This window comes from Amblyomma mixtum, chromosome 7 (assembly GCF_055824585.1).
Source record: "Amblyomma mixtum isolate Tamu chromosome 7, ASM5582458v1, whole genome shotgun sequence".
Taxonomy (NCBI): Eukaryota; Metazoa; Arthropoda; class Arachnida; order Ixodida; family Ixodidae; genus Amblyomma; species Amblyomma mixtum.
Window position 1 is genome coordinate 91,084,692 of NC_143018.1, and position 18,155 is coordinate 91,102,846.

At 50.2% G+C, this 18,155-nt stretch overlaps 1 protein-coding gene across 1 annotated transcript; it reads right to left on the minus strand.

Moving 5' to 3' along the window:
• Positions 1–1,686: 1,686 nt before the first annotated feature.
• On the minus strand, positions 1,687–3,329 carry LOC149336816 (uncharacterized). The gene has a single exon (XM_089554775.1). The coding sequence runs from the start codon at positions 3,280–3,282 to the stop codon at positions 1,687–1,689; it is 1,596 nt and encodes a 531-aa protein (XP_089410901.1). The 5' UTR covers positions 3,283–3,329.
• Positions 3,330–18,155: the final 14,826 nt, after the last annotated feature.

An 18,155-nucleotide genomic window follows, 5' to 3' on the forward strand; every position in this document is an offset into this window, starting at 1 on the left:
GTTGCTCACGCCTCAGTAAGAAATTCAACCTTGACCACAACAGATCGTGGCGACCATTTTTAATTTCAAGAAATGTCGCGAAGTATTCCGCACGAGCGAGACGTAGCTTTTTTGTTAATCTATTTCTGTATTTCTTAAAAATGCTTAGGTCATCTGTTGAACGTGTGTTTAAAAAGATTTTGTACAGTTTGTCTTTCGTTTTAATTTCTTGGCGCAACTCAGACGATATCCAAGGTTTGCGAGTTTTACGCTTTATTGCACGCACTTTTAGCGGGAAAGAGGAATGGTAGAGCTGTTTAACTACTCGGAGGAACTCATCGTAAGCCTCATTTGCGTCACTGGTAACGTCAATACTATCCCACTCAACTTGTTCCAGTGAGCTGTGAAATGAATTGAGGGTAGCATTGGTTATACTTTGGTACTTCGCTTTCTCCTGTCGGTACTTTACCAGTCTAGTCTTATTTATGCATGCAATCACTGGAAGGTGGTCACTGATCGCACATGATATTACGCCCGATTCAACTATCGATTGGGAAGTGTTCGTAATCAGCAGATCAAGAAGTGACTCTGCTGAAGTGACTCTGCTGACTACATAGGGCAAAATCGAGGGAAACGTGCAAACATCGTAGACATATCGTTCCCTCTCGTGAAGACCTCCTGATTGTAAATGTTTAGCAGTGCCACACTCGTTATTTTTTTGAACTGTGATTATTTAGTACACGTGCATGTGTGTAGATGGCGTTAATTACTAAATTTTTTAACGAAGAAGATGACACATGTGCAGTGTGTGGTAGATCTGTGGAAACAATTGAACACCTCATAATCAAATGTGATGGTATCCATCCGGATGTCGATGCAGGCACAGTCACTCTTTCTGAGGCCCTAGGGTTTAAAGATAACAATGGTCATGTAAATAAATCTGCAGTGGAAATCAGCAAAAAGCGATTGGAGGATTGGTGGCTGAAAAGCAGAGATGTGGCATAAGGTTAGAATTGTAGGAAACCGTAGGCAAAGGTGATGGAGAATCTTAATGAGAATTGCCAACACAGTAAACAAAAAATAAATAAAGAAAAGCTGAGCATGGTGGCAATTGCCACCACCCCGTTTCAAAGGGGACGCTCCTATCCGTCCGTCCATCCGTCCGTCCGTCCGTCCGTCCGTCCGTCCGTCCGTCCGTCCGTCCGTCCGTCCGTCCGTCCGTCCGTCCGTCCGTCCGTCCGTCCGTCCGTCCGTCCGTCCATCCATCCATCCGTCCATCCATCCATCCATCCATCCATCCATCCATCCATCCATCCATCCATCCATCCATCCATCCATCCATCCATCCATCCATCCATCCATCCATCCATCCATCCATCCATCCATCCATCCATCTACATTTATTGCATGTCGCTGCGTTATTGCTATTATTGTTTGTATTCTGTGGACTTTGTTGTTGGCAATTGTTACAAGTTGATTAAAAGAATGAGAGACCGACATTTTAAGAGTATATTTGCCAGAAAAAAAGAAGCCGCGGAACGTTTCAAGAGCTTGTGCCCTTCATAAGGAGAACAAAAAAGGTAGCTAAAATCAACTAGACATTGCGCATTCCCCAAAAGCCGTAGAGTGGTGGTGGTGGTGAAAACTTTTAATTTCTGAAATAGAGTTTGGGAGCCACAGAGTGGCCACGCTACATGGTCGGCGTCCCTAGTCCGGGACACCGCATGACAATGCCCCGTCTCTAGCCCGTTTCACCAGAGCCCTTAGGGACTCAAGCGAGGAGCAGTTGAGAAGGGCAGTCTCCCATGCCTCTCTGGAAGGGGTAGGGGAAGGGGGGAGGTGGGGATTTTGAGTACATGCCCACACCATGTGGAAGATATCACAGGTCTCCCCACAGTGTGGGCATCGCCAATCCGTGTTAGGATCGTAATGCTTTAAGATTGCAGGACAGAGTAGAGTACCTGTCTGCAGGCGCCTTAAAGTTCGCTCCTCCGTCTTACTCAGCCCCTTTGCAGGGGCCGGGAAAAGGCGGTGGATGTCGCTATAATGCGTTATAATTTCCTTGAATCGCAGCAGCGGCTGGTTAGTCTCCGAGCCAGAACAGCTGGGATGAGGAGCCCGGTGAGTAAGCGCTCGGGCAGCCGCGTCAGCGGCCTCATTACCTCGTAAGCCCTGGTGGCCAGGAGCCCAAATGATTCTTTTGGGTGTTGGATCAGTGGCAGTCCGTCTTAGAATGCAAGCAGCTAAGGGGGAGATCTCCCCTGCCAAGTAATGATCACATGCTTTTCGGGAGTCCGTAATGATGATTCTCGAATTGGCGTGGGCGGCAGCAAGCGCTATCGCTACTTCCTCGGCTCGCATTGAATTCGGGGCTCGAAAAGAGAGTCCATCAACGTGCATTTCCTGGTGAACGACAGCGGCCGTGTAAAATCCCGTGGGCGATGGGCCTGCTACGTCTACATAATATACACCGGGTCGGGAGCCGTGTTGTCTCTCAAGAGCCCGAGCCCGCGCTTGTCGCCTGTTTACGTGCATGTCGGTGTCCATGTTACGGGGGAGCATATGGCGCCACAGTACTGGGATACGCTCCGCCTCCTCTGGAGTGCAGTCGTGTTGGATGTGTAAGCGGTTTAGCAGGCGGCGCCCAGGGGCCGTCTGCATGAGCCGCGTGTATTGGTTCACGAGGTGGGCCTCCCGCAGCTCCTGGTAGGAGTTTAGCACCCCCAATGCCTTGAGTTTGGCATTAGAGGTAGCCACCGGGAGATCCAGGGCTCGCTTAGTTGCCTTGCGGATGACGGCGTCTATTCGCGCCTCGTCTTGCTTAGTAGTGCGGAGATATGGCACGGCGTAGAGGATCCGGCTAGTCACGAAGGCATAGACGAGCCGAAGCGCGTCCCTGCCCCGCAGACCGCCCCGCTTGTTGGAAACGCGGCGGATCATGCGCCCTACCTGTTCGCCTACTCTCTTGAGTTTCAGAATGGTGGAGTCCGGTCTGAGTCTGTGGTGAATGAAAAGGCCCAGAATACGGAGCTCCTCCACCTCTCTAATAGGACCTCCTGACAGAGAGATGTGAATTGCTGTCCTATCCTTTGGGTTCGCTCTGACATGCAAAAGCTCTGATTTCGCTGGAGCACATTGGAGCCCACAGTCAATGGCATACGCATCGACTATGGAAGCGGCCTGCTGAAGGCGGGCCTCCATGTCCCCAAGGCTCCCCTCAGTGGTCCAAATTGTAATGTCATCTGCATACAACGCGTGTTGAATGCCTTCCACCCGGGCCAGTTGGCTTGGGAGGTGCATCATAGCTATGTTGAACAGGAGCGGTGATAACACCGCTCCCTGAGGGGTACCCCGTGCTCCCATCATGTAAGGGCCGTATTCCTCGCCCTCAATCCGAAGAAAGGCCTGGCGATTAGTCAAGAAATCTCTTACATACGCGTAGGCCCTAGCCCCACAATCGGTAGAACTCAAGTTGGCCAGGATGCTTCCGTGTTTAACATTGTCGAAAGCTCCTTTCAGATCAAGGGCGAGGATGGCTTTGTCATTGTGTTGAATAGTTGTGGGTCGTATTACATCCCTGTGCAGCTGGAGAAGGACATCCTGTGCAGACATGTGGGGGCGAAACCCGAACATGGTAACTGCAAAGAAGCCCTTACTCTCCAGGTATGGAGAGAGGCGATCCCGAGCAATCGTCTCCATAAGCTTGCCCGCACATGAGGTCAGTGATATGGGCCTCAGGTTGTCCGTATTCACGGCCTTACCTGTTTTAGGGATAAACGTCACAAGTGACGTTTTCCACTCGGGAGGGAGTGGACGCCCGTCCCAGATCTGGTTGATGTATTCTAATAAATGGAGGTAGGCTGAGTCCGGTAGGTTCGCCAACAGGTTCACTGTTATGTGATCCCGTCCCGGAGCCGTACCCCGGCGCATTTTTGCTAAGGCCGCCTTAAGGTCGTGCAACTCAAAAGGGGCATCAAGTGTTTCATTAGGCCTGCCAGAGTACATGTACTCAAGTTAGCGTTTTTTCGAAATAGTTAAAAACGGAATGCAATACTGTTCAGGTAACCACCACGTGGCAGTTCTGAGATTTTGCTTGAAGAAACTTAATACTTCGCTCTACGCGGCTAAGCATCGCCTTTACTCTATGGCACTCTGTGCGACAGATATCTTTGTCGTACGGAGGACCCGCCTGGGCCGTAGAGTAAAGGCGATGCTTAGCCGCGTAGAGCGAAGTATTAAGTTTCTTCACGCAAAATCTCAGAACTGCCACGTGGTGGTTACCTGAACAGTATTGCATTCCGTTTTTAACTATTTCGAAAAAACGCTAACTTTGATCAGGAATAACTTTTAAACTAAAGAAGGCAGATGCATGAAATTTTCAGAATGGATGAGCGATTAGACGATCTCAAACTGTACAAAAAGTCGCCGCAGTGCAATGCATATCCCAAAAGTTATTGCAGATTACATTGTTCTGTTTTCTATGCTTTTCAAACAAGCGTGGCTAATAAACTAATCTATACACGTACTTCTACATGCTTAAATGTGCGCACTAGCATCACATCTCAAAGTATCCCGAAAGATATTTCTCTAGGTGCAAGAGGTTTTTCACAATTTTGCATTTCCAGAGACAAGTTGAGCTCAACTGCCAGTTTTCATCTTTGCGTTTTCTTTTACAGTTGAAACAAATTTGCAGCTACCGTTAAACCAAATGCATCTTTTGAAAGCAGAGAAAACTAGCTTTTCGGAGATATCTTAGCCATATTTATAAAGCGAACGAGCGAGGTACAGTCGACGTACAAATATCGCCAAAAATGGTTCCCGCTCATCGTCAGAGTGGGACCGCCACCTTAAGTTCGTCTAGGTGGTGTTGGTTGGTAGCCCGTCTCTCGCTCCTGGTATGACGTCACGTTGTGACGTCACTAGGCATGATATGACGTCAGGGGTCATTCTAAAGGTCAAACGTGCCAAGTGGCCGCCGTTACTCGAAAGGTCCTTCTTGGGAGTAGTATTGCGTTCGCAATAAAAGACAAAACAGTGTAGAACATGTGGAGCAGTGGGAGACACTGATGGGCAGCTCTGACCCAGTCGTCCAAGCGGATCCATCCGCTTGTCTTCACCACCCTTCCTGTCTGAATTTATGATTGAAAAGCAACAACAATAGCGACGACGACGATAACAACAACAACAAAACAAAGTCACGGTCGAGACAACTGCAGCGACAAAGCGCTTCTGTCCAAAAAAAATTTAAACAACACGCATTTATATCAAGTATAAAACTGAATAACGCAGCCAGGGGTAGGAAACTTCTATCACCATTGTCGCGGCAATCCAGACGTCACAGCCATTTCCTCCCATAGCGTCTGGAGGAAATAGCGTCCCATTGCCCGGAAATAGTATCCTGGCGGAAATAAGCTTCAGATTCGCACTGCAGCGCGCGCGCACAAGCACACACGCGCGAGCTATTACCAGCCGCGTGTGCGCCGTTCCTGGCAGGAAAAAACACTGCTTACGTGCTTTGAATTGGTTTATTAGTTTATTGGGGTTCAACGTCCTAAAGCGACTCAGGCTATGAGGGACGCCGTAGTGAAGGACTCCGGAAATTTCAGCCACCTGGGGTTCTTAAAGGGCTACTGAAGCGGTTTTAGAATTCGATGAGTTTAAGGTTGCCGAATGTGCGTAACGTGCACATAAATCCTGCGAAATCGTTTTGCTCTAGCATTTAAAATGGTCGCGTAATCGCCGAATAAAGTCGTCGTCGGCGTTCAGGCTTCTCTGAAGTGCACAGCGACGGGCAGAGGCCCCGATAATGACGTCACGTATGACAGCCCTGCGTTTCCAGCGAAGAAACGGTTATTCCATGGAAGAAAACCGACGTCATAGAAGGTGAAGCTCACGATGCAGTCTATGGCGCCATCTGACGACACATCGCAGCATGCAGGCGTAAGCAGCGGACATTTGAAATTTCGGCAACAATGACGTCACTGCCGAGTTTCCTCGCACTCCTCCAACGTAGTGAGGAGAAGCCTAAACATCATCGCGGTTTTAATCGATGATTATGACATCATTTTAATTGCTAGTGCAAAAATACTTTTCATACTTTATCTAGAAGATTGATAGATTCGAATTCTTGAATAACCTCGAATTCTCAAAAAACCGTTTCAGCTTCCCTTTAAGCGTGCAGTGATGTCACGGTACACGGGCCTCTGGAATTTCGCCTCCATCGAAATTCGGCCACCGCGGCCAGGATCGAACCCGCGTCTTTCGGGTCAGCAGCCGAGCGCCGTAACCACTGAGCCACCGCGGCGGGTCGTAAACATTGTCTCCTCGTGAGCTGTGTTGCGAGGTACGTACATTAAAGATTCCTTCCTAATGACTCCGTTACTCTTTAGCATGGACTAGTAAGGAAAAGCATACACTACTTTCACCTTTATTTGCTAGGAAGTAACGCGGTTTTTAGGCATATGCGTTGCCTGCTCGCCTCGCAGTTTATAAAGGTCCTTTGCTTAACTACCGGCACCTTCGGAAAAAATTTAACTTTTTCTTCTTTGCTTTAGATGTCCTATTTTATGGTATACTGATGACGTCATGTAAGATAATAGAGTCGTTACTTTGGAATTTTGTACCATATAGTCGGCGACGGACTCTGGCTTTCGTGCTAACGGGACATACAATGATTTCGCTTTAAGAAAGGAAAACGCGCGCAGCACACTGCACACAGCGTCCCAAAACGACTCAGGCTGTGAGGGACGCCGTAGTGGAGCGCTCCAGAAATTTCGACCACCTGGGGTTCTTTAACGTGCACTGACATCGCACAGCACACGGGCCTCTAGAATTTCGCCTCCATCGAATTTCGACCGCCGCGGCCGGGATACTGCCGTACGTCGTCATACTGCCGTAGCTTGGCCTAAACCACCACGCAGTTAAATTCTGTTTGACCTTGTGAGGCATTGAAGGTCATTGTCTCATCCGCATCGAAATCGGAAGTTGTACCCCGAGAAGTAGAGCTCTGACTCTAAAAAGCTAAGGAAAGAAAAATGCACGATGATGGACGCTCCCCAGGACTTGAGTGAGGCTATCAGCATCTATGGACAGCCCTAGAATATGGTCCGCCTTTCCAGCATTGCATTTCATGCTCTAGGACGAAATAGTCTGAATTTTTTTTCGAACAGCATACGGCCTCATGGTCGTGTGCGCGCCGCTCCTGGCAGCGAGAAAAGCCGAGATCAACGCCGGAAATGACATTAGTTGTCTCGTGTTGGTTATTGAAATTCCGCCATACAGGTTATTTTGACTAAATGCATAAATTACCATTTCTAATGCTGCACATCTGGACGTGCTACATTTCTGTCTCATTAACACAGTGTACATTAGGAAATCTCGAGGTGATGGAAGCGCAGGCGGGATATCCGAACTTAATGAACAAGCGCCGATATGACAGGCACGAGCGAATCGACGTTCACTACAAGCATAGTCCTTCAATGTTTTTTCTGGTCACGAAACTCAGGCCAAAGTTTCATATAGGGACAGCGCGCGCCGCTAGTGATGCGGCTGTTGGCGAGGGGGCATGAATCGCTGCGCGAGTCCTGCTCGCAGCGGCTGTTTTCCGGCCAAAAGGCTCATATTCGCTTGGTAGTTGTGCTTTCTGGGCATCGGTATTCGGGCTTAAGATGCACGCTACTTTACCGGTTATCACCTGAAAGCTTGGCTGCAACGTCGAGACACTAAAAGCCCTCTGCGATCGAGGACGGCCACTAGTGAACCTTGTTAGGGGCTGTTTTCTGGCAAACAATTAACGCGCTTACTTTCTCTCGTTGCTTTTCACAAAAAAGCGATTTTTGTACATTGGTCCAGCCTTCGCATTCATTTTTACCGCAACTTGCCTACAACGTTATTCTGGAAGATCTAGTGTAGCGATCAGTAACATATGTGTCTAGGTTGCGCCTGTCTCGGCCGAGTCCTCGCTTTCATCTAAGTGCACAAGGCTGCTTAAGGCTGGCGTTTACCTTGTGATAAATACTGCAATCTCAATAAAGTTGAAAACAAGTCGTTATGGCGGTATTTTAAGAACTGGAGTGCGCGCTACAAGAGTTAAGCAAGGCAGAAATTTGGGCGAGTTGGTAAGTATTCATGATATTGTTCACAGCGCAACAAGAACGGGATAAAACAGCGCTTGTTTGTGTTACTCTTTCGTCTTTCGTTTTTCCCGTTCTTGTTGCGCTGTGAACAATATCACGCGAGTGATCCCATTACGAATGCACCGGTAGTTTGATGGTGCTATCTCATTTTTTTTTTTTTGCTGACACTTTCGGAGGTGGCAAAGCCAGCTGCTGAAGACTCTTGCTACATAGACCATTTATTTACATTTTGTCACGCTGTGACTACGGAGGCGCTGACGAGTACAAAGAAATTGTGAATTTTTGTTGTTCATTGCTCATGTGCTCACTTCGCGCTACCAAAATAAGAGACAAGCTATGAGCGGCCACGCAATGAACCAAAAATGAGCAGTGATAGAAATCACAGAGAAACATGTACAAAAAATAAAAAACGCCAGGTGTTCAACGTGGTTAAGCCCAGCAGACGAGCGAACGCATGTGTTTAGGCTGCTTGGCTTATGGCTTTGCTTTGCGGGGTCGTTGGCGCGTCAGGCGACGATATTAGACTGATGTTAAGCTCTGATCGAGGTTAAGCTGGTCCGATGTCTTCGTTCCGAAGGTGGACGTTGATGAAGACGACGGTGTACAATGCGCAGCGCGAGAGTGTGTTATCGTTTAGTTTTTCCTGTTTGGATGTGCACGAAACCCTGGCCAATCTACCTTCGTGGGTATGTGCCATCGTTTTTGAGGCAACAACAACAACAACACGAGTCGTGATCTGCTGCTGCGATAGCACAGTGCGCTCTTGCAGTGACCAGCGAAGCTGATCCGTTCGCACCGCCAGGGGTACGAAATTTCCAGTCGCGGCAATATTTATTTTATTTCTGCACCCTTAAATTCAGGGACGCCACAAGATTCTTGGTTGGGTTCCACCCCATGAAATAGTGCTTCCGCATAGAGCACTGCACGGGCCTCAATCTGAGGCCCGAGCCCAGCCCGGGCCCGAGACATGAAGCCCGAGCCCGGCCCAGGCCCGCGTCTTTAAGCCCGGGCCCGGCCCAGGCCCGCTAAATTATCGCTCTAGCGAGCCCGGCCCGGCCCGTGAATCCTCGAGTGAAGCCCAGCCCGGGCCCGGCCCGGCCCGTTTCACAGTTACGCTTGAGATATACTGCTTACTCTGAGCAAGTATACTGCTACTGGACCGATAAGAAACTGGCCGACAAAGGTTCTGAAACCACAGTTTGGCTTGCAGAAAGTTGGTTCTTTTTAACCCAGAAGGAAGTGATTAAGAGTAGTTCTCGCCAGGCCCGTCTTTTGGACAGTGATCTCGTGTTGGTGCGCAAAGATAAACTAGGAAGTTCCGAGATCCAAATAAAAAGGGCTGCATACGCGCGTAATAGACTACTTTGCATTCCCCCATGATTTTAATCAGTTATATTTTGCCGCCCGGAAGTATAAACATTAAAGGGGTGGAGACACCAAATTTGTGGTTCGCGCGTTCTTAGTTTCAAACGTTTCTTATGGCTCCAGGAAGCATGATACACACTCAAAGATTCATATATTCACAGTGAATAATTTATTATAGCATTTTTAGGTGAACGATTTTCGGTTTCGGTTTCGGAACGCCGAGTTGTACAGTGACGTCACAGAGGGGGAAGATCAACTTCTTCGCTTGGTCACGTGGGCCCACAAAAGTTGTGACGCACCTACTGCTGCATCGTCTGCTTTCCCACACACGTGCTGACCAGCGCATATGAAAACAAACAACTGCACGTCTAGTCCCAGCAGCTCGGATTCTGACAGATCTGATTCCAACGAGTGAGGACATCGACTATTTTTTTGTTCGCACGCTAATATCGCCTTCGCGAGTTCGCGTGAGGATGCGAAACACTTTGCAAAATGCCAGTAAGCATCGCTGCGCCGCTCTACCCAAGCTGCGCCCACAACCGGTGTCACACTTCGCTGCCGTGCAGCAGTACCTGAGCGCTGCTTGGGATGGTGTACAAATATCACAAGAAAAGACAAGATCGCTTTGTTATCAGAACTGCCAGCTATACTCGAGCAGCGACAAAGCATGTCTGCTTATGTTGGGAGCTTTCGGCAACGGCACCGCTCGCGGGCGCTCCGGGCGACGAGCTCTGCTGCTGCCTGGCTGCCGTGGTCGTCGCTAGGCCTATAGCCTGTTTAGCAAGCGGCCGGCGCTTCGGAAGTCGCCTGCGCTATAATAAAAGGCCTACTTTTCACAAATAGCTGTAGTGTTAACAGAATCATCTCACAATAAAATAATAGTATGGTCAATCTCCTCGACGCCTTCGGCAGCGGAGCTAGCGGGCGCCAGGCTAGCCGGACCCCGACGTCGCGCCAGCGGCAGCTGCTAGGCGCGGTTGTGAGAAATTTGCGCATATCACAGTTGTTACCTCTACTAGCAGCTCAGTATTGGTCAGCGATCCTCAAAAATGACACTTTTTTCACATTTCTTGTCCCATGGTTTATTATTTACGTCAAGAACACTCTTTAGCTCGCTTTCGGCAGACGGTATCCAGGCTGACCTACCGGCCGGCAGACTCGGCGTACTTCACGTCCGCACAAGAAAATACAAAACAGCCATGCTACCAGAAAGGATGCTTTCTAGATTCGAGATACGACAGCATGACTGTGCTAAAAGTGGATCTTTCGGCAGCGACACTGCCTGCGGCAACGCCGGCTGACGACCTGCGCGCTGGTCCCAGACTGCCCTAGTCGTCGCTAGGCCTAGCTGCTTTCGCATATCGACTCCGCAGCTGAGGGCGCTTCGGGACTGGCCAGCGCTCAGAAACGTGCTCCGCTCGGCACCCCTTTACTGTGAACTCGTCCCATAATAAAAGATATTCTCGATTTCCACGACGTCTTCAGCAACAGAGCTAGCAGACGGCAGGCGAACCGCACCAGGTAGCAGCAGCACAAAACCGGCTATGGGATGAAATTTGCTTGCATCGCAGTCATCACTTCTACCAGGAACTCGGTATTTGCCAACGATCGTCAGAAACGATGCATTTTTGATATTCATATATCCCAGGGTTTGCTATGAACGTGAACAAACAATACTATCGCGTTCTTCAGATGCCGGCGTTCGGCACGAACACTGGCGCAGGCCGCCCGGCTCCAAGGAGTGCGCCCTATGTGATCATGACGCTGCCGCTCTCCGCGCTCGCATTGGCTGCCGCTTCCCGTTGTTGTTGCCGCGAGCGGCCCGCCGTTGACATCTAGCAGGCCGGACGCAGGCAACGAGCTGCAATCGGACGTTGCGACGCTGTTCGCAACGGCGCGCCGCAAACCGAGCAAACGCGGCTCGCTGGTGCGTCGACTGCGCTCACGCGGCTGTGCCCCGCTCATCGTACGTCACTGTATTTTGGTATGACGTCACTAAAACTTTATTTTTCTACACCCCTTGTGACGTCATGGTTGATGGCGCTAGCGATGGGTCTAGATCGGTGAGAGTGAGCATTTAGGTAATCTTTGGAACCGAATTAAAATATTTTTTAAACGTTTGTTGCGTCCAACACCTGGCTGTGACTGCCCTTGCATACATAGGAATCCCATAGCAGGCTTTTTATAGCTTCAAAATTTGGTGTCTCCACCCCTTTAAAGCTGCCTAGCAAGCAGTGGGATGACAATTTTATTGAACGCGATCTCACAGGTTGAACTCATAACCGAAGTGGTCGCCTTTCAGCAGAAACGAAAAGCTAAAAGGCCTGAGCATTTCACGGTGTGTGTTTTGAAGACTATAAGGGTCGTGAACTAATATGTTCTTCCCGAATGCATTTCTAATAGTGTATAGGTATGTTTTGGGAGGACGAACGATCAATGGGAAATTAACACCGGTTGAATTTTACTCTTCCTGGTGGAGAAGAAGATAACGCGCGAACCACGTGATAACTTACAGGGCAAAACACTTGTCATGACAACCAGGCTGAAGAAGCGAGGAGGGATAGATGTGGATATGAGATGAGATTTACAAACTGTCGTGAGCTTTTCTGGCTATTTCATTTACGAGACGTTCCGGTCAGCTGATCAAAATGAACACCAAATGCGCTTTACTTTGTGAATTTTCTCACATGAGAAAAATATAGCTCCAGCATAAACGCTATGTTTTTGGGGCTTAAGGGCCCAAGGGAAGTCAGGCTGTGAGAGACACCGATGCAGAGGGCTAACGATCATTTCGACCATCTGGGTTTCTTCAACGAGAAATGATACTGCAAATGACGTGGCTGTCATGCTGCCCGCCTGGACAGAAATGCGGCCGCCGAGGCTAGGAGCAAACCCTGGTTCCCCGGCTCAGTAATCAAGCGCCTTGACCACTAAGCCACCGCAGCGTGGAAATAAGGAAATAAATAAGTCAAGTAGTAAAGCTTAGTTTTTTTGTTTTTTTTTTCTCAGCGCGTACTATAACCCATAGCTCATCCGTGTCGCTGCTCCAATGCCGCAGTTGTGTACTTCACTCTGCAATAGTGAATGAATAGTCGGACGCCAGCAGTTTCTGTACGGACCCAAGCCCGACTCGGGTCCGCCGCTTTAAGCCCGAGCCCGGCCCGGGCCCGCAACTTCAGGCCCGGGCCCGGCCCAGGCCCGGCAAAACAGATCATGTCCCGGCCCGGCCCGGCCCGCGGGCCGGGCCGGGCCCGGGCTTTCGGGCCGGCCCGAGCCCGTGCAGTGCACTACTTCCGCACCAAAAGCCCCCAGCACATTGAAGAGTACAGCTATCTGAAATGCAACATCGTCACAGATTCGTGCCCAAGTACGCTGGTAGGCCTTCGAATATACGTGGGACGACGCCGGGTCTGAGTTTCGGTTTCTCGCATTGCAGCGACACTGCTTCTCTGTTGATCACGAACTCGTGAGACCGAATCCGTGGGGAAGAATGCCTCTCGCAGACACGGACATGCTTGGAGTCGAAGCTAAATCCACCGCTTTCTTGCCGGGGTATCGCCCGCTTCCATATTTTGCACTGCTCGGCGTCGCTCGGCAGACAGAACAGCGAGGCCTTTTCCTGCGTACCTCCGTAGACGGAGCGGCAGCCCGTCACGCAGCAAGTATTCGGCATCACAGGCTTGCACATCACGTGCACTGTACTTATTTTGCAAACGAAGGCAGAGTGAAAAGAGAAAATAGTTGCTGCCGCACTGCCGAAGTCCCATTCCGCCCGTAGACTCGCGGCCGTAGAGACGCTCGCTCCGTCGAGTCGTTGCCTCCACATAGAGTTCCTGTATATGCTCCCGCAGGGAGCATATGCTACCTTTGGTAGCATATACAGAAACTCTACCCCCACAGGGCTCTCAGCGCCGCCTCGTGGAAGGCGTGGTCAACATATGAAGCTCTCCCATAGCGTTACGGAGAAGTTTCTACAAGTGATACACGTTCAAGCAACTCCTGATGCTAGTGCATATCACTTTCAATCATGTGGCACAATTGACGATGGTATAATTTTGAGTGAACGCTGCTGTAACCTTTATTTTGTTGCTTTGAATGAAAACATGATAAAGATAAGCGTGCATTCACTGTTATTACTGAACCACAACGAGGAAGACCTGCAGTCCAAGAAGTGGGCTGGAATGCGTGAAATATCTTGTATGCTTTCGATGTGAGCTGTGATGACTAAGTCAGCAGAAGTGTTTTTCGCAGTCGCGGGACTGTATACGTATGTTCTGAAAATAAATTCTCGTCAGGGCATCCAAGAGCTGCAGTTAGGGCCTAAGACCTATATCTATATCCAGGCCTTCTTAATCGGACGGACCGCTTCTGTGCATATAGATCAGATGTCTCAAACTGATAATTTAATATAGGCCGCGTTAAGAAAATTTCACCTTCCGTGGGCCAGGAGCCGGAAAATAACAAAAAAAAAAAGAAAGGCAGAGGGGTCAATCATAATGGAGTTTTTTCGTTGGGAGTGTGAAGAGTGTCACTCTTGCTGTCTGTTAAAGAAACCACGAAGATAATTGGCCTTGCCAAAAAGAGTTTTATTTTTTAATAATCGCAGCAGTTAACTTCCAGTTCTAAGCATGCTGCTGGCTTGAGGTCTGACAACGCTTAGTAGCGACAAAGGTGCAATATCAGGTGTTAGGTCTTGTGCGGAGACGGTTCGCATAATGGCTCTTAGGAGGTCTTCAGTGATCTTTGAACGGAGAGCCGATTTTTTCACTTTCAATAAAGAGAAGAAGTGGTTGTACAAGTATGTGTGCCCGAACATGACAATGATTTTTATCGCTTGCTGCCGCAGAGTTGGATGTGTTGTCATATCTAAAAAACTGTACGTCTCCGGGACACCTATGTCTTCATTCTTCTGTCGTAATGTGGCGCCTGCTTGAGCTCCATTTGCAACTCGGGCTCAACGTCATCGACTCGCACAGCGAAGGGCACAGTGAAAATTCCGAACTGTTTGGAGAGGCTGCGGGTGTCTCTGATCCCAATTTTGAATTCTTCCCCGAGATTCCGGACCAAATCTGCGAAAACAACGCAAGATTCGTGGACAACGCTTCCTAGTGACTTGAGAGTTGGGCAGTGGTCCAGCTCATTCGTTTTTGTTTGGCGCTGCCAAAGTTGTAATTTACCCTAAAATGACAGGAACGCCCTCGCTCATTTTCATTACAACTTCTTGTTTTCCCTGAAGTTTTGCGTTCAAAATATTCAGGCGATATGATATGTCTGTGAGGAATGCAAGGAAACGAAGCGACTTCTCATTTGACAGCGCAGTTAATGAGTTTTTTTTTCTCCTTCAAGAAGCTGTCGATTTCCTCCCGGAGGCCAGAAATTCGCTTCTGAACTTTTCCGCGGCTCAGCCAGTGCATGTTCAGGTGGCATAGGATTTCCTGATGATTAATTTCTTCCTCTTGTAACACAGCGGTGAGTTAACAGGGTTTCAGCGCTCTTGAACAATTGAAAATTGTTGGCACTGTAGCGGCCTTTATTGGCAAGAGATGACTGGTTGTTAAGGCCGGTTAGAGCGGGCAAGGGCAGGTCCGGTCCCGGAACAGTTGATGCTTTTGCCGCGCGTCGGTTCTGCTGCTTCAGCTGCCGATCGTCTTCTTCTCGCCTCGCGCCGCGCATCGGTTCTGTTGCTCCGTCTGCTAAGCGTCTTCCTCTTTACATTTGCCCCCGGGGGAAAAAGAGCCATCCTGGCGATTTAGGGAGTCAACAGGACGCAGGGGTCGTAATACGGCTTCAAACGCGAAACGTGAACGGTCTCGCGCCCACGTCGTCGGAGATCGGGTGATGGCGTCACGGGCTCAACGATGTAAGTGACGGGAGAAGTGCGCTCAGGGACACGGTAGGGTCCGTGGTATTTTGGCAGCAACTTGGTAGAGAGACCTGGGGCAGCAGAAGGCACACGGAGCCAAACAAGGGATTAGGGCTGAAAAGTGTCTGTGCCATGGGAGTGGTCGAAACGGTATTTCTGGCGCCCTTGGTCGTCAGACGTGAATGACCGGGCGAGCTGGCGGCACTCTTCAGCTTGTCTGGAGGCTTCAGATACGGTTGTGGATTCCGACGAATGAGGATGGTACGGAAGAATAGTGTCGAGCGGCGAGAATGGTTCACGGCCGTATAGAAGGAAGAATGGTGAGAAACCAGTAGTGCTCTGTGTAGCGGTGTTGTAGGCATATGTGACGAAGGGGAGGACGACGTCCCAGTTAGAATGGTCTGCCGCGACGTACATTGACAACATGTCACCTAATGTTCGATTGAAACGTTCTGTCAAGCCGTTCGTCTGTGGATGATAGGCAGTAGTGGTGCGGCGAGTAATGTTGCATTGCTGCCGAAGAGATGAAACTACGTCTGACAGAAACACCCGCCCACGGTCGCTCAACAGTTCACGCGGGGCTCCGTGCCGAAGTATGAAATGGTGCAAGAGGAAGGCTGCAACATCCCGCGCCGTAGCAGCTGGGAGGGCGGCTGTTTCGGCGTACCGTGTCAGGTGGTCTACAGCGACGATGACCCAGCGGTTTCCTGCAGCAGTGTAGGGAAGTGGTCCATACAGGTCAATGCCAACTCGGTCAAATGGCCTGGCTGGGCAAGACAAAGGCTGCATAGGGCCGGTCGAATGGTGATGAGCGAGCTTGCGGCGCTGGCAATCGGGGCAGGAACGGACGAATTTTCGTACGTAGTTATACATGCCGCGCCAGTAATAGCGGAGGCGAAGCCGGTTGTAGGTCTTAAAAGCACCGCCGTGACCAGCTTGCGGGTCGCTATGGAAGGCTGCGCATATTTCTGAGCGTAAATGTCCAGGGATCACGAGGAGCCATTTGCGCCCATCAGAGAGGTAATTGCGGCGGTACAATATCCCATCATAAACAGTGAAGTGGGCAGCCTGACGGCGGATTGCGCGCGGTACCGGCACGACAGAACGGTCTGAAAGATAACGTACAAGAGAAGTGATCCAAGGGTCCTTGGACTGCTCGTTGGGCATATCGTCCAATGAGAAGGAGGCGCAGTCGATGGCGGGAGGAGAGGCACGTTCATTGGCTAGAGGTGAACGAGAGAGAGCGTCGGCGTCGTTATGCTTCCTGCCAGAGCGATAGATCACACGAATATCGTACTCTTGAAGGCGTAAGGCCCATCGGGCGAGGCGGCCATTTGGGTCTTTTAGGGAGGACAGCCAACATAGGGAATGGTGGTCCGTGACGACCGCGAAAGGCCGGCCGTACACGTAAGGACGAAATTTCCCGATCGCCCAAACGATCGCCAAGCACTCTTTTTCAGTTACTGAGTAGTTTTGCTCTGGCTTCGTCAGGGTGCGGCTCGCGTATGCAACAACATACTCCGCATACCCCGGTTTCCGTTGAGCAAGAACAGCACCGATACCAACGCCACTGGCATCTGTGTGGATTTCAGTTGGAGAAGCAGGGTCAAAGTGGCGCAGTATGGGCGGAGAGGTAAGTAGACGGCGCAACGTGATGAACGCGTCGTCACAGGCAGGACTCCAGCTTGATAGGTCGCTACTGCCACGAAGAAGTGCAGTCAGAGGTGCGATGATGCAAGCGAAATTTCGGATAAAGCGCCGGAAGTAAGAACATAAGCCGATGAAACTGCGAAGTTCCTTCATCGTAGAGGGCTTCGGAAACTCAGAGACAGCACGAAGCTTTGCTGGGTCAGGAAGGACACCCTGTTTCGACACGACGTGGCCCAAAATCGTCAACTGACGAGCAGCGAAGCGACATTTCTTTAAATTGAGTTGAAGCCCGGCTGCCGCGAGGCATCCCAAAACTTGCTCCAGGCGAACGAGGTGCGTCTGGAAATCTGGGGAGAAAACAACGATATCGTCCAAGTAACATAAGCATGTTTTCCATTTCAGGCCGCGCAGTATCGTGTCCATCATCCGCTCAGATGTGGCAGGGGCATTGCATAGTCCGAAGGGCATGACGTTGAATTCATAGAGTCCGTCAGGCGTCACAAAGGCTGTATTGGAGCGGTCAGCGTCGGCCATCGGGACTTGCCAATAACCCGAACGTAGATCTAAAGAAGAAAAGAATTCAGCTCCCTGCAAGCAGTCAAGTGCGTCATCAATGCGGGGCAGCGGGTAGACGTCTTTGCGGGTAATTTTGTTCAGGCGCCGGTAGTCAACGCAAAAGCGGATAGAGCCATCTTTTTTGGTGACAAGGACGACGGGGGAAGCCCAAGGACTGTGCGATGGTTGTATGACGCCCCTCTGTAGCATGTCATTTACCTGGGCGTCGATAACTTGGCGTTCGGTGGCCGAGACGCGATATGGGCGTTGGCGCAACGGTGCATGGGGGTAGTGATGGTACGGTTCGTAGCTCCAGGACGGAATCCCGCAGCCTCCACCAAGATGTAGCGGCCTTTATTGGCAAGAGATGACTGGTTGTTAAGGCCGGTTAGAGCGGGCAAGGGCAGGTCCGGTCCCGGAACAGTTGATGCTTTTGCCGCGCGTCGGTTGTTGTTGTTGTTGTTGTTGCCTTGGTGGCATGGCACATACCCACGACGGGGGATTGGCCAGGGTTCAGTGAGGAGAGCCCAAAAAAGGCAAATTGGTACCAAGCTAATGGATAACCTTTTGGGGCCAAGCTAATGATTAACTTTGGGTACGTATTGCGA

Coding starts and splice junctions, on each gene's coding strand:
- LOC149336816 (XM_089554775.1), bottom strand. CDS start 3,282: ATGATGCACCTCCCAAGCCAACTGGCCCGGGTGGAAGGCATTCAACAC.